The sequence below is a fragment of the Propithecus coquereli genome, unplaced genomic scaffold (genome assembly GCF_000956105.1).
Source record: "Propithecus coquereli isolate 6110/MARCELLA unplaced genomic scaffold, Pcoq_1.0 Scaffold43, whole genome shotgun sequence".
Classification (NCBI taxonomy): domain Eukaryota; kingdom Metazoa; phylum Chordata; class Mammalia; order Primates; family Indriidae; genus Propithecus; species Propithecus coquereli.
Genome location: NW_012150063.1, coordinates 610,337 through 633,484, shown reverse-complemented (window position 1 = coordinate 633,484; position 23,148 = coordinate 610,337). Strand labels below are relative to the sequence as shown.

The 23,148-nt window shown below is 47.0% G+C and overlaps 1 protein-coding gene across 1 annotated transcript in view; it reads left to right on the top strand.

Annotated features, from left to right (window-relative positions):
* The window catches only part of PRKCE (protein kinase C, epsilon), a 485,500-nt gene that overhangs the window by 440,661 nt on the left and 21,691 nt on the right, over positions 1-23,148 (top strand). Inside the window, exons 12-14 of the mRNA XM_012653873.1 lie at positions 7,931-8,069; positions 13,146-13,334; positions 18,254-18,400. Coding sequence (XP_012509327.1) covers positions 7,931-8,069; positions 13,146-13,334; positions 18,254-18,400 — 475 coding nt within the window. The remainder of the gene's footprint in view (positions 1-7,930; positions 8,070-13,145; positions 13,335-18,253; positions 18,401-23,148) is intronic.

Genomic DNA, 23,148 nt, shown 5'->3' with positions numbered 1-23,148 from the left:
ATGAATTCAGATGAGACAGCCGGGGTGTAGTGTGAGGAAAACAGGATTCCACTAAATACCTGAGTTCGAGTCCCAGCCACCTCACTGGACTTGCTACCCCCACCCCTGCCCCAAGTTCTTTATCGATAAACTGGGGGTGATGATACCACCGCCCAGGACTGCTGCTATGGGGAGTGAGGGGATACTGTGTGTGACAGCGCCCAGTGGCTGCTGGTCCTGAGGAGCTGTCACATGTCCTGACTGGTAGCACCTGTGCGGCCTCACCCCTACCCGTGACACACACACCCACCAGCTTTGCCGGGGAACTTTGTGTCATTCCCCAGTCCCGGGGAAAGGGATCCTGTGATTTTCTCACTGGACTAGGCTGAACGTCTCAGTTTCATTGTAATTCGTATTCTCTCGACATTTGTCACTTTTATGTTACACTTACGTGTGCTTCGTATTTTCCATCCCTCAGCATCTGTCTCAGTACTTATACACAATGAGAGGTAGTCATTCTTTAATTTTTGAGAAATATTTGTTGAGGATTTTGTGACTTGCCCTGGCAGAGGATGTGTATTTTAAGAAATGAGTATAAGACCCCTGGAGAAGGCAGAATTTCTGGGGTAATCGCCACGGATCAGGTATCATGCCAGAGCTTTTACATAGCTTATAGCCCCCCACTTAACAGATAAGGAAACTGAGTCTCAGAGATATTTTGGACCAGCCCAGTGTCATCCAGCTGGTAAGCAGCAGAGTTGGGATGCAGATTCAGAACCGCCTCACTTCCTGTCTGAGTATCGGGAAGAGAGAAGTTGAAGGACCTGCTCCGCGTCTAGGATCACACTATGTAGACACAACAACTTCTTATGCGTAAACCATCGTACACAGAATTAGATGCACACGTAGGCACACCTGGCAGGCAATTCTTAGAAGGTAAGATACGTATTTCAGATTATTCTAGACACATTGCTAGAGACATCAACAGTTAGTTTCTTGTCATGTTAAAAGTGCAGTTTGACCTGCCACTGGTCTCATCCTGTCTCCAACAGCTGTCCCCGATATTAAGACCTTATTACATGACAGTTCTCCCCCAGCATTAGACCATTTCTTCCCCACCTCACAGCAAACTCAGTGGAGGGGTCCTTGTTTTCACTTACAATCCCTTTCCATTTTCCTATCCTAGTAAAGTAATAAGCGCAGTTGGTCTCACAAGTCAAACTCTTTGTTTTTTCCCTGAAAATAAAATGCTTTTTCTTTCCCCTCAGATAGGTTTTACAGAATTTTTTAAAGTACTTTGGTTAGGGAATTTCCTTTTCTTGACGTCTTTTGATTTTCTGGAAGAGATCTGCGTTCCTACCCCAGGGGAGCCTTGATTATACCATCCTGCCTCTAAATCAAGCCATCCCTGTCAGTGGCTGTGACCTCTCAGGCTCTGTGTTCTCCCCCTCACCGCAAAGCCTTCTTTTCCCAGCCCAAAGGAATTTTAGTCCAAGCATCAAGAAGAGATTTCCAACTTATGCATCTTGCATTTTATCTAAAAGATGGTCACATGCAGTCATGTGGGGTCAGCCCCAAGTTGCCTCTTACCAGCCGTGTAACCTTGCACAAGTGACCGTGTGACCTTTTCTGAGCCTCATTTTCATCATGCATTTAAGGTGGGTGAGTGGTTGATGCCAATTTAGCAGGGTTAGTACAGTCAGGATCCTGTCTCCCAGGGATTAATTGCAGAGGATGCTCCGGGCAAATGCACCCTTTCTTTGTAGCCAGAGCATTGCTCCCAAATCTCTGTTTGGCTTAGTGGTCTGGGCAAGGCCGTCTCAGAGCCTTGATCACTGCTTAAGACTTAGATTAGAGCAGTGGTGTTCAACTAGAGGCCCTACGAGGGACATCTGGCAATGTCTGGAGACATTGGTTGTCACAATGGGGTGGGGGAGGAGTACTAGTAGCATCTAATGCATACAGAACAGGGATGCTACTAAACATCTTGCAATGCACAGGACACCTTCCTCCCCCTAGCAAAGAATTATCTAGCCCCAAATGTCATCTGGCCCTAACACGCCAAGGTTGAGAAACCCTGGACTCGAGGGGTGCTGAAGAGCCTGCTCCTTATCCTCTCCCCACAGCCCACATCCTGTGTGGCCCTTGGGGAAAAAGTGTGGTTCCATGGAAGTTCTCACAAGTCTTCAGTCCAATGGAGAGTGTAGTGAGGTAGCCATCAACCCGGGTGCATTCTGCCTGAGTGGGAAATGCTAGGAATGGCTGTCACCATTATTGTTTAGCATCATTCTTGAGGTTTTAGTCAACACAATCAGACAAGAGAAATGAATTAGAAATATAAATACTGAAAAGGAGGTAAAATGATCATTAATTGCAGATAGTTTGAAAAATCCTGGAGAGTCAACTGGAAAATGCCTTTACAAAAATAAAGAGTTCAGTCTAGTGGCAGGACAGAAAATGATAAACAGAAGCCAATCAGAAATACACCTGCAAACATATATTAGACATAATGGAGGCAATGACCCCATTTACAATAAGAATTTATTTTTTAAAAAATTTTTTGTATTGAGCAACACCTCATTTTGTAAAACAGAATGAATGTCACCTATGATAGGAATTTAAAATATAATAGTTTTACTATTTAGAAGTAGATTCCATTGCAATTAACATAACAAAAATGCTTTAAATAAGATTCAATTTTCTTTCTTTTTCCTATGAAAGTTATCTGGAGGGGGGCAGTCCAGTGACCTTTCCTGGGGTTTGGTCCTTGTCTTTATGGTCTAAAGTAGCTGCTCTAGGACTCCAGGCATTATATCCTCATTCAGGCAACAGGATAGAGGGAGGAAAGAAAAAGAAGAGTAAGATTCTTCCTTTTAATGAGACTGCCCTGCATCTGATTAGTAGAACCTAGTCACATAACCACACCCAGCTCCAAGGGTGGCTTTTAATTCTAGCTCATAGCTGCACGCCTATGTGCATGGCTTAAAAAGAAAAAAAAAAAAATCAATGTTCTCTTACAAAGGAAGAAAGTGAGAATGGATATTGGGACAACCAGCAATCAATCTGCCATAAAATGTCACAAGAAATGTGCAAGATCTATATGAGGGAACTTTAAAATGCTCCTAAGGGATGCAGACCAGACTTGAACAAATGGAAAGACAAACAGTGTTATTGAATGGGAAGACTCAGCATCATAAAAATTCAGTTCTCCCTGAGTTAATTTATAACTTTAAACATGTTCCCAGTAAAAACATCACCAAGATTGTTTTTTAACTAGAGCAATGATTCTAAAGTTCATATGGACGAATAAATAAGTGAGAATAGCCAGGAAATTTTGAAAAAGACGAATAATAAAGAGACTAGCCCCACTGGGTGTTAAAATATATTATAAACCTACAATAGTTAAAAGTGTGTGGTGTAGAGCCATGATATAGAACAAAGGGTACAGAAAAAAATCCAAGTGAATATGGAGATTTAGTACCAGTATTTGATAAAGGTGGTGTTTCAATCAATGAGGAAGAGATGAACTATTGGATATCCGGGATTGAGACAACTTAACTTGACATCTGGAAACAAGTAAAGTTGCATGTATTCCTCACACCTTTTGTCAGAACAAATTCCAAATACATCAAAGACTTACATTTATAAAATGAAAGCATAAAAGTACTAGAAGAAACCTTGGGAAAATGCTCTTATAACTTTGAAATGGGTAAAGCCTTTCAAATTAAGTCATAAAAGCCAAAAACATCAATTCATAAAACATCACGATTAAATGCCATGAAATAAAACATCAATTATTAATACATAAAAATAATATTATGGGCAAACCACCATAACCAATGTCAAAATTCAAACAATAAACTGGGAAAAGTATTTGTGATTCCTGTTGCACACACAGTTTGTTTCCTAATATAGGAAGAGCTCCTAAGAATCAATAAAGAGCAAATGCCACAAAAGAAAAATGGGCAGCAGTTCACAAAAAAAATACACATCTCTTTTAAGTATATGAAAAAATGCTCAAGCTTACAGAGAAACTTAAGAATATATAAGATACTATTTTCAACTGTCAGACTACCAAAACTTGGTACTACACCATGTTTGCAAGAATGTGGGAAGCAGACACTGTCATATATTGCTGATGGAAGTGTAAATTGTTCAATCCCTAAAGAGGGCAGTTTGGCAACATCCATCAAAATTCACACTCTTGAGGTATCTGATTCAGAGATTTCTTTTCTAGGAAATGTGTATGGTTACTTTCACACCTGTGCAAAATGTCACAGGTACAAGGTTATTCACAGCACTGCTGATGATAATAACATATATTGGAAGCATCCTAAGTGTCCCCCAATAAATATGGTGGAGTGGTATGCAGCCATAAAGAATTAGGAGGCTCTTTAGTGGTAAGACAGAAAGACCTACTGTATATATCAAGTGAAAAAGGTAAGGTTTGAAAGGGTATATATAGTAAGCTTCCATTTAGTTAAAAGGGGGGAAAATTAATATATATTCACATTTCCTTATTTATGTATAAAATCTGACCAAGAGGATACACAAGGAATGAATAAAATGCACTTGTCTATAGGGAGTAAAGGGATATCTAGGGAATGGATGCAAGAGAGAGAATTTTACTATATGCCCTTGGATACTTTTTGGTTTTTTGAACACATGAATGTATTACCTATTGAAAAAAACTGAATGAAACTATTCATAAATTGAGTAAGTAAAAGTCACATTGGCTCATATATAAGGAGAGGGATTTTGTGGGATTTCCACCCCCCCCATTAAAAAAAAGACCCCACTCCTTTAAAAAATGTCTCCATCCTCAAAAGTGTCTTGGGACTAATATCTAGGCACTTGTCTGTCTTTGCAAAGCTGTCAGTCAACAGGTTTGAGGAAAACCAACTGATATTGTCCCAAGCACTAATGGGAAGGCTCGAGGAGAAGAGAACCCCTCCCCCCATACTGCCTGCCAGCCCACCTCTGGGTAGGTAAGCCTGGGAACCCATTGTTCCCAACCTTTCTCCCCAGGGAGGCCTAAAGGCCCGTATGTGAAGAGGCAGAATTAAAAACCTACAGGTGGGAGAATCCTGAGGCAGGAATAAGCAGTAGAAATTCAGGGTTCCAGGGGTAACAGTACTGGTAAGAAAACCATGAGAGAATCTTGTAGGAAAGGTCAATCTGCCCCTCCTTCCCCTCCTTCCCTCCCACCCCACCCCCCATAATCATGGCCCTGAGCTCTCCCATCTGCTGAAACCCACTACTCAAGAACTGCTTCCCATTGAGAGCCCAGTGCCAGGCAAGTCTGGTCCCAGAGGTATAAGCATTTTGCTTTTTAATGGAACTGAAGACTCCCGGCAGAATAAGGTTCTAACAATGGCCTTTGTGGCTCCCAGAGGTCTTCTGAACCATACTTTCTTCTGTCACTAAAGGAAAGGAACATAAGTCTCTAACTCTTCCTGGATTTGGTGTTATGTGGAGAGTTAGAGTTTTCAAGAAATGCAGACAGCAGAGAGGAAATTGGACGAGGTGACCACAGACAGGCTTTCAGGCCTCAGTGAGGCAGGACGGTAGGAAGAAGTGTTTTGGCCGTGGTGGAGGACAGCTGCAGAACGTGTTTGGCAGTGGTGGCCACACCGGGCCTTTGGCTGGGGCGGCTGCTTCCCCAGGGAGAAGCAAGAGCAGGCAGCAAAGGACGGTATGTCTGGGGCCAGTGTGAGGTAGGGGGAAGTGAGACATTCCGCCTTCTCTCGCTCCTCCCTGAGGAGAGTAGGTGCCTGAGCGGGAGGAGAGGCCGGGCCTTGCCACCTGAGTCAGAATTGGGGCAAGGTTCAGGCTGCTTGGAACATTCTGAATCCATCCCATTCGTACAAAATTAGAACAAGTCCTTCCTCGGACGTAAAGGCTTGAAAAGAAAGTGCTTAAAGGGGTGGCATTTGGGGTATTTTATAAGGTTGTGTTTGGTGGCTGGCACGGGAAGAAGTCAAGCAACATTGAGACAGGAGAGCAGAGTGCAGCACGCAGAAACCCTCAGCACCAACATCACTTGCCACCTTCTGGTTTCCACTTACTTATCTCTGCGAAGGTGGTAGCCAACTGTGTTCTTCCTACCTCACCTGCATGTGGTTTGTAGACTGAGGTGCTGAAGAAGCAACGCTGTTCTTTTCCCAGCGAGTATCGCATTGTGCTTATTGCGCGTGCCATGGGGTCGGCTGCGCTGGTTGCTAGGGCATGCAGGGGCGCGTGACTCAGTGGGGCCCTAAGGGTTTGCCTCCCGAGGACACAGACAATTGCAAGTGGGTAGACAGGACGGACACCTAGTTCCCTCCAACTCAGTTTCTTCATGAAGGAAGTGGGTGCGACGGTATTAAAGACCTTCTACTTCCATTAGTCCCTCAAACAAGCCTGCAAGCAGGGATGTGTCATCCCAACTTGACAGATAAGGTCACAGACCAGCAAGGTGACTTTACCAGGGCCAAGGCACAACCAGCCTCCTGCAACTCAGCCTGGTGTTCGTGTCACTGCTGTCTCACCCACAGCTAGAGGTAAGCTTTGACCACACACGGCAACCAGGGTGGGGATGGAGAGCCCTGGTCCCGGTGGCTGTGCTTGGTTGGTTGCTCTCACTGTTCTCTCTGTAGTTCTCAAGCATTTGCTTAGAGCAGCACATTTTCTGTGTTCTTTTTTCTCAAGCAGTCCCAGCTGTGAGCGGAAGCAGGGTCATGGGTGCAACGCAGACAGGTCCTAAAGTGCTTCCTGCCCCACCTTTGCACTCAGGCCTAGATCCCTGATGGTGGCTGAAGTTCAAGTCCCGTCGCCAGCAGGCCTCTTCCACTCTCTGCATGCAGAGGGATGGGCCTTCTTTGCAAGACGCCCCCCAGCTCAGAGTGGCTGCTTAAGGGGACATGGGGTGGGGACCTCCATCCAGTCCAGGTTCTTCTGCAGGGCCAGGTCTTGGGTTTCCAGACATGGTGGTGGGGGAATTCTTACACAGCACCCCATGTTTTACACAGGACCCTCAAATGTAAAACAGGCCCCGAGGTGGCTGCACTTTTTGAGGCCAGCACGCCTCTATAGCCCTCACTCACTGTGAAAGACCACATGGCATCTGGAGGTCCAGGTTATGGAGACCCCTGCCCAGGCCTACTTGCCCCTGGAAGACCAATCTTGCAAACACATTGTGCTCATGCAGGCCAGACATTCATCGCTCTCCATGTGAATTTCCTAAACCCTTTTTCTGGCATTCTAGGCTCTTTGAGGCCGGTTTCCACATGCCTGTCTTGCCTCCCTGTTCACTGGGGCCCAAGTCTCTGGTCTCTTCGCTGCCTTGCATCTGCTCTGTTGACCTTCTCTCCCCTCCCACCTTCTCTCCTCATGGTCTGGCCAAACCTTGCCCTCTATCTAAGCTGCTCTTGAAGGTCACTGTTTCCTGGAGACCCTCACCTGCCTGCACTAGCTGGCTGTGGTCTTCCCTTCTGAAACGTAACAGCTCACATAGTGCCCTGTAAGGTAGCACCTGACTCTTAAGTGGTTTTATCTGATGCATTGATGTTCACATGTGACAGGCTGGTTCCCCAGCTGATGCTGTGGTTAATTCACCAAGGACAGGGCATAGATACTTCTTTCTCTGATAGCAGGGTCTGATTAATATGAATTTCAGGGCATAGTAGGGCTTCCATAAATAGTTACTGACTTTATTCAATTTCATCAGTCTTGACATATTCCTGGGATTACAGAAGCTCCTCCCTCTTGCCGAGGAGGATGGAAGCACACTGGGGACTGACCCACTCGAGAGAGAGCCCTTGGACTGAGATTGGGTTCAGGCAGGTCAAGCTTCCTTCAGGGCCTTATTTTCTAGAGATTTCCCTAGGATATGCGTGTTTCTCCAACTCAAGAAGACCACACTGGGTGAGTGAAGCATTCATTTACCATGTGGTCCTGGCCTGTCTTGCAGGGATTTGAAACTGGACAACATCCTTCTGGATGCAGAAGGTCACTGCAAGCTGGCCGACTTTGGGATGTGCAAGGAAGGGATTCTGAACGGTGTGACGACCACCACGTTCTGCGGGACTCCTGACTACATAGCTCCCGAGGTAAGGCCACGTGCAAAGGCCACCTCCTCCTGGTGGCAGGGGTCCAACCCTATGCACTGGGGTCATCTGGTGGTGTTGGGAGAAGGGTCTGGAAAACCAGGGTGGATTTGAGGGAGGAGGAAGAAAAGGGGAAGTAAAAGGTTTGCTGATTTCTCCATAAGGAATCCTCAGTGATGAGGGAGGTGGTGAGTGAACTGAGAGTAACAGGCTCTTCCCCAAATCTGGGCAAGTCCTCAATGAATGCCACTCCACCATCCTAGTCCGGAGCCCCCAATAAATCTCGGACCAAGAGAATTTTGTTGACTTGTATCATTGTTTTCATGTCTTAAAAATCAGAATGAAGGAGCATCTTTGATAAAGGCAGCACATAGCTTTATCAGCTATAATTTGCTTACAGTAAAACCAGGAATTGCTTGCAATTTCCAGTGGAGGGGCAGTTCTACATCTGGAGCAGGAAGGGGACAGTGACTGGGCCTCCTTATACACGGAGATGGGATGTCATTGTGAGCCTCACCAGTGGATGCCTATCGTGAAAGTTGTTTGGATGTTTTGCCCATCGTGAAGTGCTTGTTTGCCTCGAGTTCCCCAGATCAATCTTGCCAAACTGAGAGACCCCTAATGTGATATGATTCAGATTGAGGACGTGGCCTGTCGTAGATACTTAATCAAAATGATCTTGATGGCTCCGAGACTCGCAAGATGGGAAGGAAGTACCAATCCCCGTTGAGTATCGCCTGTGGTGGATAAGTGTTAGCACATTCAGCCTTCATTTCTTTCAGTGGGCATTGTTTGAGCACCTGCTAGATACAGAGAAATGTGGGAATAAAGAATTGACTGAGACACTGTTCCTTCTTCTAAGGGAACTTTTGGTCTAAAGGGAGTGACAGATGAGTAAACAGCCCATTAAGCAGAACAAATAGGTACAATAAAACAAGACGATATCCTTAGGGATCGTTGAAGGCTGCTTGGAGCACCTGGCAGATGAATTCAGTTGCAAAGAGCAAGGTTTTCCTTTAGCAGAGGGGGTGGGGAGGGCATTCCTCAAAGCAGCAGGGAGGATTGGGATGGAGGCAGGGCAGGAAAGAAGGTTCCAGTGTGCCCAGGCTCTGAATCCTTTGAGGGCAGGGTCTGTGTTTCTAATCTGGGTACTGCCAGGATCCAGCACACAAATCAGGCTCTTAGTACTGGTTTGTCGAATGAGTACATGAGAACATGTGACATTCCAACAAGAGTAAAGGCCAAGGGATGAAAACATCTTGGCCTTTATCAGGAAAGTTAAATAGTATAGCTAGAACCTAGGGGTTTTAGTACTCATACAATGAGTAAGATTAGGATAAAGGACCAAAGAATGTGGTCTTGATCCTGTAGAATTGGTGGACCCACTGAGGGTTCCGGTGGAGAAGGGTCCTAATCAGACCTGTCCCAGGAAAAAGACAGACAGCAGCAATGCGGGACAAACAAGACACAGGAGACCCCACCCTGAGGAAGGTCTAGGAGTGAGGGTGGTGAGGAATAGGTAAATTCTGTTCAAAACCTTCATCTTCTAACAGATCTGCAGAGTAGAGATTCCAGGCTCTCTGCTGGTGTGTTCCCTCAGCAAGAACATGAGGAATTCAACCTTCAAGGAGAAATAAATGAAAGTGAGCGCTTTTAGCTGGGCCTTGCTTTTCTCCTCTTCCTCGTTCGTTCTTTGTCATCAGAATGCTCGGTTCCAGGTCCTCCGTGAGTCAATGTCAGAGCCCAGTGTTATCATTCAGGGCCCAGCCCGAGACAAACATCGACTTCACAATGAACGGAACACCCACTCAATTTCCATGAAGAGCAATCCATCGGGGACACTCACAGCGAGCAACTCCACTCTGACCTTGTCGAGGCACAGACACGCTCTCTGCCCGCTCTACCCTCTGCGCCCACTGTGCAGTCGCCGCTGTCCTGGAGGTGACAGATAATGCCTGGTCTTACTGCAGGCAAACGATAGCTGATAAAGGTCTTGCTGCCTTTATTCAGGGTCTTGGGAAGACTAAATGAAGTGACACCTCTGAAGCACTTAGCATGGTGCCTGGTCTGCGCTAAGTGTGGCTGTGTCATGGGGTGGGAAGAACAGTCCTGAGAATTGGGATTCAAGTTCGGACTTGACTACTAATGCCCCCACGTGACCCCGATGAAGTCACAAAATGTTTTTGCGCCTTGGGTTCCTCATCTTTCAAATGGGAGTCATAACTCTTGCCCTACCCTCCTCATTGAGCTGTTTTGAGAATCTAATGAGATTAGAGCGTGGAAATGCATCAGAAAGCGTAAACCTCTATTCAGATAGGAGAGGTTATGAGGTGCTGGGCTAACCCCGAAACCAGAGACACTTTCTGAGGCATTGGCTCTGCCCTGGAGTGTCCCTTCCCACCACGTTTCCTTGGCTAACCCCCATGGCCCCCTCTCCTTCGTCCACACCTGGTCCCTGCGCCCCAGGAGGTGGCTGCCAGCCCTGGGTAATGCCTGGCATCCTCAGACCCAGTGCCAGCCCTTCTCCACTCCAGCTCTTACCCACTCGAGGGTATGGCTGCCATGCCAAGTGCCTCCTCCTGGTGTGCAAAGCTTGCCCTTCTCACCAGCTCCCCTGTTGACCAGGTGATTTGGAAGCAGATAATTAGGGCCAAGCCTAAAGGGAATTTTACAAAAGATACCACCTAAAACTAGAAGGTTCTGAAGGGGGCCTGGCACAGAGTGGGCAGGGCCACTCTGCGGTTTCCACAGTGCCATCAGTCTGAGCACACATAGGCCACCTGGAGGCCACTGTTCCCCACCCTGTGGAGAGAAGCACCCAGGGCTCCCTGAGCCCAGAAGAGAAGGGATCATGCCCAGTGAGATGCGCGGAGTGGACACACGTGCCAGTCAGTCACGAAACGTCGGCTGTCTCCTGGGTGACAGAGTGGGCTGATCACAGTGGTGGGCTCAGAAGAATGCTAGACCCCTTCCCTCTGGTGCTTTATGGATGCACAGGGGAGACAGTGGGCCATGAAAAAATAACTAAAAAGCAGTAGTATGTGAAAAGTGCCTGCAAATCTTAGGAACAGACAGGCTCTTGGGTTGGGTGCTGCAAGGTTGAGGGAGGAGCTGGCTTTGTTTTTGTGTCATAACAGAGCAGCATCGCTGGCTCCTCAGGACAGTGGAGCCTGCAGCTCTGATCTTACGGATACTGTACGCAAAGCACTGGGCTAAGAGACCAAGGGTGCCAACCAAACAGATTATCAGCCCCGAGTAATTTTGAGTTGGCTGCATTCTTTTGCATTCCTTTTCATTCTAAATTCAGAAGATTCCTAAACCGTGAGTGTTTTTACTCTTTTCAAATGCTTCTATCCAAGTCTTTCTATTTAATCCCATGCAATTTGTAACCTCTAGAAGATCGTTTTCAGTAGACCACAGAAAGATCAGATTCTCAAGTTAAGCCTCCTCTTCCCCGGCCACCTTGCAATCTGAGAACTAAATTGGAGCCTTGTCCCAGGCCTGAGAAGTTACCTGCTCCAGGTGTCCTGTAAGCTGGGATGATTAGGCATGGACTTTGCCTGTTTTTTCAGGATCCTCAAAAGGTTCCCGCTTTCGAGACATGCGTTCCAGCCTTACCTCTCCTCCGCGCTCTTCACTTTTTGGAACTCTTTATGGAATTGGAAAGGTCATCTCATCCACCCTCCTGTTTCTGGGCAGGGCCATGTCTAATCCTGGTCTGACTGATAAGAGAAAATAGTTGTGGAATGGGGGCACCACTTCACAATCCCTTCCTTAGCAGTGGGGACAGCTCAGCATTTATTTTTCCTCTGAGCCAAACACATCATTGGCACGCTATATACTTATGTGTATATATATAGTATTTAAAAGCATGCTGCAAAACACAAAGCTCTATACAACTGAAAGGTGGTATTAAATTCAAGTTTCTTCTATTGGATCTGGTTCACACACACATATATGAGAAAAAAACTTAGAAAGCACTTTGTATTTTACAGTATGCTTTTAAAATCTTCTACCTGAATTAATCTTGTGAGATGAAACTGAAAATCTGAGCCTCATTTGATAAGCGAGGCTAGTCAAGTGACTAGTTTGAGATCACCCAAAGATTTAGTACCACACTTGGGATGGAATATAAATATCTCAGTTGGTCTTCCATCTCCTACTGTAACACGTGGCCAGTGCTCCAGGAAAATTAGGTCGCGGCAGTTATTTGCTTTCAAAAGGCCCTGTACCTTCTCAATTTTAAGTAGAATTCTTCTCATGTGTTGAAATGATGATTCAGTTTATAAAACTTCAATCCTTACATTCCACGCTCTACAGGAAGCTGACGGTGTGTAGCATTCAGTAGCATCGTGTCACATGTGCATTTCATCTAAGTGAATTTGATTCTACACATTTGGCCAGAGGGAAGAAAGCAAGGGACACGGAGATAATAGATAAAGACAAGTGACCGTTGTCAAAGAAAAAATGCAGCAGGCAGTCAAGGAGATGTTATGGCAATAGGGAGAATGTTCATAATGAGGATGGCTCCAAAGGCACGGAAGGGGGCCTCGGGTTTACAGAGGCAGGTGAAGGAGGGATTCATTAGTGAGTTGTGTGGGAGTCACAAGGAATGATGGAGAGATGGGTCTGCTCCTGGGATATGCTGCAGAATAATGGTCTTGCATTTGTGGGTGGAAGGCCAAAGGGTGGGGAGACACATTAACTGCACTTTCCAGGAGCTCAGGGCTCATGTAAAGTCAACGTTGTCATCATTTAAGGAAGACTGAGATGCGGCATGCCCCGGACTGAGTGGGATGGGAGACCTGATCTTGCCGCACTCAAATAGCAATCTGTTCCCACTGGGGGTGGACTGTCCATGTTGACTTTGGAGAAATGACCCCAACACAGTGCCTCCCAAACTCGATTTTTACTAAATTTGCTGATTTAAAGCCTTGCTGTATGTGACGCAGGGCTCCACTCTATAAAGAAGCAAGTTGGAAATGAAGATGCAGTCCTTCCCACGGAATCTGTGGTGCAGGTGTTGTCAGGGGTGGGAGTCGCTGGTAGTTCCTGATGTTGCCTGTTTTTCATGAGCAGATCCTACAGGAGTTGGAGTACGGCCCCTCCGTGGACTGGTGGGCTCTGGGGGTGCTGATGTACGAGATGATGGCTGGGCAGCCCCCCTTTGAGGCTGACAACGAGGACGACCTGTTTGAGTCCATCCTCCATGATGACGTCCTGTACCCCGTCTGGCTCAGCAAGGAGGCCGTCAGTATCTTGAAAGCTGTGAGTCACTGCGCACCTCCCGTGGCTCTGCTCCCGTGGGATCCTCTGCCCTACACAACACTCTTTCCCCCTTTCTGTCTCCCACCTCTGCCGACCACTGAACGGGAGGAGTTAAGCATAGTTCCTGCTGGGTGTTCAGGCAGAGTTCAGAGCGCTGCTACGGAGAGAAGGGGGCCTGGGGTGACTTGCTCCACCTGTGGGAAAGGACAGCATGCCTGTGCTTCCTGAGTTGGAGCACCATGTACATCTAGGTCCTCTGACATTTCAGAGGGAGCAGAACCAACCCAACTGCACTGACATCACCTCTGCCTCTTCCACGCCTTCCTTGCCTGTCACCTGTGGCCTGCCGTCATCGGGGCCTGTGATGGGGAGTGGGGGGGGGGCACTGCCCACCTGTGTCCACGACAGCATCACTGTGGCTGGACAGCCAACCAGGATAGGTCTGGTACAAGACTTAGACGTGTCACAGACTGTCACTGCCCCTACAGATAATCCCTCCTGTGTGGAAATGCGTTCGTACTTTCTCAACAGAGCCATTTCTGCAGTGTAACTTGTACTGTGTCGAGTAAGGGGTGCTACCTACCCCCTTTTGGAATCTGTGAAAGCTGAGGTGCAAGGACTTTAAGCGACCACTTTGCCCAAGGTCACCCACTGGGCTGAGGCAGGACCAGGGTGACAGCCCAGGAACCTGGACTTCCAGCCCTGGCTGCTTTCACCCATCAGATTGCCCCGAAGTTCAGTGGTTTGCTTACCACATTCACAAAATTTGCCCTATTCCAGTACTGGTATTTGCTTTTCTCGTTCTTTTAATCGACTCCCAGTATTTACCTAATTATGTGTACTTTACAAAGAAATTTTATGTCACTCTTATAGGTGAAAAATCAGTATGACTTGCCATAACTAATTAATGTAAATCATTATATGAAAAAATTTAAAAGACCTAAAACCATTTAGTAGGTATCTGGGGACATGTGTACCATATTTTTTAAAATGCCAAATCAGAACACTCTTCTCTGTAGATCTTTTTTCTTCCCTCCCTCCCTCTTTCCCTCACCTCCCTCCTTCTCTCCCTTCCTGATCTATTTCCCTTCCCCCCCCATGCTCCCTCCCTTCTCCCATTCATCGATTCATCGAAATACTATTTATTGAGTGCTTCCGACATGCCAGGCACATGCTAGATGGTGAGTGAGTGTTGGTCTGTGTGACAGCCATTGGTCACCCTGCCTTGTAGAGTTATCTCTGTCCATCTCCCACCGTATCTACCCCAGTTGGAGCCACCACCACCTCTCCCTTGGTGAAGTGCGGGGCCTCCTAATGGGAGAATCAGAATGATCTCAGTCTGACCATCTCATGCCCTGTGCCCTACTTAAAACTCATCGAGGAGTGCAAACTGTGCTTAGATACAGACCCATGTAGCCTGCCCCTGTGTGGGGCCCTGCCTACCCCTCAGCCATCCCCACTGGTCTGCTGGGCTCCAGCCATGTTGGCCTGTGTCCAGGTGCTAGAATGCATGTCGTTAGTGTTCCTTTTCCCTGACCACTCTCCACCCTCCCCTTTTTGCCTGGTTACTTCTTGCTCCTCCTCTGATGCCAGCCTGTATGTTGCTTCCCCAGGGAGCTGCCAACTTCCCTGCCCAAGAGGGGCGTCTCCCCTTTGCGCCTTCAGAGCCTGCTATGCTTCTTTCCCGCCCTTCATCACCATCTCAATTAATTGCTTCTCCGGCCTAATTATATGTTTCTTCTTGGCTTCCCTTCCTCCTCTGCGTGCCCCATGAGGGCAGGGACCGTGTCTTTTGTCACTCATCACAGCGCTTGGTGCAGAGAGGAGACTAACGGATGTCTGAAGGAGAAAAGGGATAGTACTAGACAAGCACTGGGCAGCTGCAAGGCCAGGCTCTCAGTACCCCAAAGTGGCTCTTTCGACCTGACTTTCCCCCACCTCTTCCGATTTTCCTTTCCTACAGGGAAGCAGAGCCTTTTTTAGAAAGGGCGCATCACCCAGTAGGACGGAATCCTGCTTGGGGGACTAGATTATCCAATTATTCAAATGTATTGCTTTTTTGTCCAGTTTATGTATTAAGGCTTTATGTATTTAATTATTTGCTTCCTTGTTTAAGCATATGCTTTTTTAAAAAGCACAAAGCATAAAACGGAATACAGTGAAAGGTCTCGATCTCACTCTTGGTCCCATCTGCCTGTTTCCCACACTCTCTGCCTCTGTTTTTAGATTTATTTATCACTCCAGAATTTATTTAGGTACACACAAGCAAATACAAAGATAAATTCTTATTTCTTCTCCTTTTTCATACAAATGTTAGGATGCTGTGCATATCTCAACAGCGTATGTTGCTTTTTCCACCCAGTGATATATCTCAACATGTTCATGCACTGGTTCTACTTCCGCTTGCACTTTGGAGCTCTGAACCACCACAGACGACTCTTCTGGGTAATTGCCCTGGGGTAGACATGGGAACCTTTGCCTTCTCTAATTCCCAGAGCCCTGTCTTGTCCCAAGTCACCTGAGCACCGGAGGTGGCCAGAACACCATGCCCTGCAGAGCTGGCCGCCATCCCAGGCCCTGACACCAGCCCAGCACACCTCCCTGTGAGTTCTCTGTTATGGAATAAAGAATATGGGATGTTCTCTGTGAGCACCCCAGACGAGCCCTTCTGTTCTGGAGGACCTAGAGCAGTGGTTCTCAACTAAGGGCAAGTTTGCCCCCCTCCACCAGGCATTCAGCGAAGTCTGGAGGTATTTTCAGTTGTCACAACCTGGGGAGTGTTGCTACTAGCATGTAGTGGGTAGAGGCCAGGGGGATTGCTAAACAGCCTACAATGCACAAGACAATCCCCATGACAAACAAGTATTCAGTCCAAATGTTAATAGCACCAAGGTTGAAAACTTTGACCTACAGAGATTCAGAAGTTCCAGGTTATGCCTACGTTAACTAGCCAGTAAGGGCAAAGTGAGAAGAGCCTCTGGTTCGTGGGTAGCTTCCTGAGATGTTTGGACCTCTATGTTTACCCCTGGCCCTGCGACTCCTGTCCTCCTCCTTCCAGGTTGAGGAAGTTAGTCTACTACTCCTTTGGTCTTGAAACACTTCATTTCCTTACATTGTCACTTGACTCTAAGGCTAAGACCAGGATGCCCATGACTGTGGCCACTGAGCTGTGTCTCTGAGGGCTGCTGCCTATGTGAAGGTGATGCAGAACTCTAGGGAAGACCATTTACATCATAGAATTATGCAATGATGCAGTATACAACCTATGCAACAGTAAGTGGCCACCCCACTGCCTCCCTTCCTCAGCACTGTGCCCTGAAGCCCAGCCTTTAGCCCCCTGCTCAGTCGTGACGGTTTACTGAGTGTACAGTGGGAGCCAGGTGCTGGGCAGTTAGGACTGATTCCTAAATCACAGAGCTCATTGAGGGAAAGGGATGTTTAGACAAATGATTATTTAAATAGATAAGAAACATGGCGTCCAAGGTATCCAAAGAAGATGGAATCTGGGGAGGCTTCACAGAGGAGGCAGCATTTTGACTGATTCCTAGAGAATGCCTAGGGACCGGAGAGGGGCATTCAACCAGAGTGAATAAAGGGTGCAAAAGACCAGCGAGGTAGACAGGCTTCAGTCTGAAAGGTTTCTGTGTGCCAGGCTAAGGAATATGGACGTCACGGTGTGGCCCACTGGAGATGTTGAAGCAGGCTCATCTTGCTGACTTGTAGGTTGGATTAGAAAGGCTAAATGCTGTGGGACCATTCCTCACTCCCATCTACTCACTCCACTCTCTCGTCTGTGGCTCTCCCTGGCCAGTAGCTTTTAACCTGGGCCCATGTGCTTTGGTTTTGAGGGCACCAGGCAAGAGATAGTAGGAGGCTCTCCCTGTCCCAGAAAATCTCCCTTGTGGATGAAGCTTGAAATTCTACCATTATAAATTTATTCCTTTGGGTTATAGTTTGTGCTCTCAAGATCCTTTTTTTTTTTTTAATGAATATATACACCTAATCTTCACCCTGTGAAACGTAACCCTTTGTCTCTAACACACATACACACCTTTGTTTTGGGTGGCTATCAGAACTGTTTCCACCTACTGGTACTTTTGTTCAAGGTGATATTGGTATATGTCTGCTCAATTAAATGAATGTTTACCATCAGGACTGACTTATTTAATCGGAATAACAAGTTCACCTGGGTGTGTGGGGATCACAAGACACCAACCAAAATATCACCAGCACTAAAGAAAATATCAAACACACCGATGTGATTTTTTTTGCATATGAGTATTGAAAAGCAATAAGCCTATTTTTTATCTTTTGACTAATATAAGCGTTTTGTGTAGAGATTGCAAATTCAAACATAGAAAAAGTAGGTCGGAAGGGCCAGTTCAGGAAAAAGAAAGCGGCAGGAGGTAGTCTGCTGACTTACCTTCATGGGCACGCCCTGCCCTCTTTCCCTACCTTGTCCAGAAGGACTGTTTCCCTGTCAGTGTAAACGAGCTTATCAGACCTCAGTCTCCCAGATGAGAAGACTTGAGAGGCTGAGGGGATCAGAGAGTTAGTAAAAGCCTGGGTTTCTAATCCCAGCTGGGTACCTTGCTAGCTGTGTGGCCTTGGCCAAAGCAATTCACCTTTCTGTGCTTCAAGTATCTCACTTATAAATTAGAGATAATGAGAGTACCTGGCAGGGTTTTGTGAGGATGAGGTGAGTTAATATACATACTACATTTAGGATGGTGACTGGCACGTGGTAAATTCTGTATAAGAGTTAGAGAAAACCCAAGGGGCGAGGTCCCTGAAGGTGCATTTACAGACTTGGGAGGTGATGCTGAAGATGTTGCCCTTGCCAACTTCCATCTTTCCCTCACAGCCTGTGCCAGCCAGGCTGTTGTCACTAATTCTGACTCATGTCCTCATCCCTGCAGTTCATGACGAAGAACCCTCACAAGCGCCTGGGCTGTGTGGCAGCGCAGAACGGTGAGGACGCCATCAAGCAGCACCCCTTCTTCAAAGAGATTGACTGGGTGCTCCTGGAGCAGAAGAAGATCAAGCCGCCCTTCAAGCCACGAATTGTAAGTCAGGCCCCACACACGTTCCACACCGTGGGTCGGGCCTGGGCACGTGTGTGGCAGGCTGCGTGTGTCCAGGGAGAGTGGTCTGGGGGCATGTTTTACAGCCAAAATGACAAAGGCAGGAGGTGACCAAGACTCTCCCTGAGAGAGAGTCTCTTGGGTCCTAAGCATTTACAACCAAACATGTGTAACCTACAGCAGTAACCGAGATGATGACTTATATGGGCCACAGAGAAACACCTTTGGTTTTAATAGAGATTTATTTATTTTAATCAAAAATTACAAATGATACAAGTTTGCCATGTGTGGTAGAGAATAGGGTTTCTTTATAAATAACTGGGTTTTTCTAAATGAGCCAATTTAAAGAAAAATAGTATCGAAATAATAGTTGTGGTCATTACATGGAACTAGCACAGAGTGTGAAGGTGGGACGTGGTGACTGGCAGCTGGGGAAGCCTCCTCGGTGACACCTCGCTTCCGTGGCCCTCTGGGAGATGCTCTCCATCTCCGCTCCACTCTCCCCTCTGCCTTCCAGGTTGATAGGCCTGTTGTGATGCCATTGGAGGGAGGGTAGTATTAGGTCATTAAGTATGAATTGTCCGATTTCAAATCAAAAGTGTAGTTTATTATAGCTCAAACAGGAAGCAGCACAATCAAAGTATGCGCCTAAACTATTGACACAGTTTTGCCATCTTAACAGTAGCTTGCTTATGCCAGCAGCGAAGAAGCCTGGAAAATGAGTGGTGATGAAATCGCCAAAGGCATTTTCCTAAGCTTATTGAGAATTGCATGTTTTTCCTTGCAAGAAGTGGTCCAAAGCCTGGAAGGAGTGGTAGTCAGTTGGTGGAAGGTCTGGTGAATATGGTGGATAACAGAGAGTTTCCAAGTCCAGCTGCTGTAGTTTGAGCAGTATTGTTTGTGCAACATGGGGTCAAGCATTGTCTTGCAAGAGGATTGGGCTGTCTCTGTTGACCAATCTCGGCTGCTTAGTCATAAGCATCCTCATCATTTCATCCAATTGGTTGCAGCAGAAATCCACTGTAATCAATTGACCAGGTTTCATGAAGCTGTAGTGGATAATACCAGCACTGGTACCAAACAGACACCATGGGCTTTTTTTGATGACTAATTCGGTTTTGGACTGTGTTTCGGCACTTCGTCTTTATCCTACCATTGTGTTGAATGCTTGCAATTGACAAAAAGATCCATTTTTCATCACATGAAACAATACGGTGTAGAAATGGTTCGCCTTTATGTTGTGACAGCAAAGAAAAGCAAGCTTCCAGACAACGCTGCTGACAGTCATTTAGTTCATGGGGAACCCATCTGTCCAGCTTCTTTACCTTGCCAATTTGTTTCAAATGGTCCAATAGTGTTGTCAAACCTTGCTGCTAGTTCACACGTAGGTTGAGATGGATTTGCTTCCACTGCAGCTTTCAGCTCATCATTATCCACCTTGGTCTCAGGTCACCCACATGGCTCATTTTCAAGATTAAAATCACCAAAATGGAACTTCTCAAACTATCGACATACTGTGTGTTCATTAGCCACATCCTTCCCAAACACTTTGTTGATATTTGGAGCTGTCTGCACTGCATTTGTTCCATGATGGAACTCATCTTTGAAAATAATGAATATTTGACTTATCCATGGTGTCACAAAAATTGTGCTTAAAAAATTTTTGAAAGATAATCACAAGCCAGAATGTGTGTTTGAAAGACTGAGGATGTACTTTCACAGTACACATAAAACAAGAAGTATCAAAGTGAAATGTCAGAGATATCAACTATCAAACTTAGTACTTAAGGAAATCAGACATTTCATACTTAATAATCTAACATAAAGGATATTTGAAGCTCAGAGGCCGGAAAGAGGAATAGAACTGCAATCTGGGCTTGACAGAACAAAGACCATGTCCTGGCGGTGGCCTTCTGCTAGAATGGGGAGAAGGTCATGGTGTACTCCTTAAAGTTAGAGTGTGTGTGTTTATCTTAATTCTGTTGCTTTGTAACCCAAGGAGGCAATCCATCATTCAGCCTGAAAATCAGGGTAGCCAGCTGGCAGGTTTACGGGAAGTGGAAGGGGACTGTGTAATATAAGAGTTGACTGGGCAGGAGCCCCAGGGCTGTGGGGCTGGGGTCCCAGGCAGGGAATACCTGAGATCATCTGGCCAGCTGTGGTCATTGGCATTCTGTCAGATGAGCCCTCCCCTCCCCACCTCCAAGTACAGAAAAGACCCTCCTGTGCTTTGTAAACCATCAGAGGAGAATTCCATTCTATTCAGGGAAGTTTTCCGGGGAGCCATTCTGGATAACACAGGGATTCTTAGACATGTTCCTCAAGGGGCGTGGGGAGAGCAGCTCTCCGTGGGTGGGTGTGGTCCAGACTCCAGCCACACTTGAGCAGGTGGGGTTGACCGTCTCTGGACGCTCAGTCCTGTATCCATTCCTCATGTGCTTCCTCCTTTGGTCTTTATAGTTTTTGTTGGACAGCACACAGCCTAGAACAGGTTAGATTTATGTTCACCTTCTTTCTTTGTCAGTGTCACCTCCACTCCAGCCTGCCCCCACCACAGCTCCGGGCCACCATGCTGAGCCCATGCTGTGGGTTTGGTAGACTGGGAGGGTTTGGGGCCCAGGCTCCCCAGGCCATTGTCCCCTGCTGTCCACAGGGATCCCTGCATGTATGTGCCAGCCTGCCCAATGGCGGAGGGCCTCTGGCCTTTTGGGACAGGATTGTGCCCCTGGCAAAATGGGAGGCTTAGGATACCAGAGGCCTAGCAGAGGAGGAAGAGAAACTACAGGCTCAGATGTGAGGGTGAATTTTAATTTCAGTTTAATCTAAGTTCATCAACCCAAACAAAAATGAGAAGTAGATCCAAGTAGAGAATCCAGGCCCAATCGACAGAAACCAGGATAGATTGGGGCTCGTCAGGTATTAGCGTAGGTCTACAAAATGACTCAAATTTCAATCAAGACTCTAAGTCAACAAAATCCCTTTAAACTTGGCTTGTGGAGTGCTGGGGCCCAGCTGGCCTAGGCCAGGTTAGAGGAAAGCCCTCATGCTTGGAGCAGGGTGGGGAGGACCAGGGAAGCTCTGCAGTGACCAGCAGCCAGGGGCATGAGGGGAGAGGGCCTGGTGTGGGCAGAGGCAGCCAGAGAGGCCACAGGGAAGGCAGGAAGTAGGGAAGAACTTTAAGTATGGGTTCACAGAGAATGGTCTCTCCCCAGGGTATGACAGATTACAGAACATGGCTTGCCAAGGCCCTTCCCAAAGTCCTGGCAGTACCAGGAATTCCTCACTGGGGCTTCTAACCTTTAGTGTGAGACTTTGACCCAAATGAAAGTGCAGACGTTCTGAGAGGAGTCCCAGTTTGAGCAGTACCTCTGTGGGCTTCCCCACAGTGTGTGGGAAGAATGAGGACGGGCCACAGAGAATAGGCATGAGGTGAACAGGTGAGGCCCTGAGGGATGGGGAAGAACTCAGACACAGAGGAGAGAGGAAAAGAGCAAAGAACGAATTGGGAGGGAGGCAAGCCAGCAGCAACCAACTCCACTAACACGCAGGATTCACATAGGCCCAGGCAGGTGGGGGGCCTGTAATGATATCCCTGGAAGGAATGAAGGTGTTCCTGTGGGCAGCGGTGTGAGGTGGCCCTAGGAACCAGCACGAGGAAGTACATCCCTGGGTCAGGGCGTCAGTCCCACCAGGGGGCCAGGTAGGACCCTGCCGCTACCCAGACACCTGAAACACAAGGCACCCATGCTTTCCTTCCTGGGCCTCTTGAGAGGCCCCCACCTGGGACCAGAGGGCAGTACCCTGTTCACTTCCTTTGCCAGGGGGCTCAAGTAGGCTTTCAGGGGCAGAGAGAGAGGACGGGGCCATCCAGGAACTCCCACTAATTTCAAAACTGTCCTAGTCAGATCTCCTAGAGACTGACTTCATCATTGTCTTGGAAATCATCTTCTGTGAATGTTCCTACTCTCCCCACCTCCCTGGACCTTCAGAGTTAACCTCGACACTGTGAGAGGTCAGGGGAGAGGGTATTCATTAGGTTGGTTTAAATTCAGCTGGGAGGAGAAAATTAGAACATCTGGAAAAAGGAAAGATAAAATGGAAAACTGACATTGTGCAAGAGGTGTTTCTGGTCACACTGTGAGCTGAGTAATGTTAATCCTTAGCACATTCTCGGCTACAGGTCTTTAAAGACTTATTCGGTTTATTTAAATGATTGCGTTTATGTCCGTGGGACTAGAGATTTCTCTCAGGAGAAATATCGAAATTGGAAAAGAAAAGAGTATTCCACATGTGGTTAGCAGATTGGAAAAGTGTCCCAAATCTGTCCCTATGTTGAAAGCTCTTCTCGAAAAAATGTCAGTGGTACCAATCTGAGTCATCTGTGGGCTTGTGTATAGCAGAAATGAATTTGAAGTTGGATTAAAGCCCACTGCAGTGATGAACATATTGTATTTCTCATTTCAGACAGCCTTGCAAACTAATGGGAAGCCAGGCATGGTAACTTATGCCTATAGTCCCAGCTACTTGGGAGGCTCAGGTAGTGGGATCGCTTGAGCCCAGGAGTTAGAGACCAATCCGGGCAACATAGTGAGACCCTGTCTCTAAAAAAAAAAAAAAGAAAAAGAAAAAAAATTAACAGGGCACGATGGCACACACCCATAGTCCCAACTACTTGGGTGGCTAAGGCAGGAGATCGCTTGAGCCCAGGAGTTCAAGGCTACAGTGAGCTA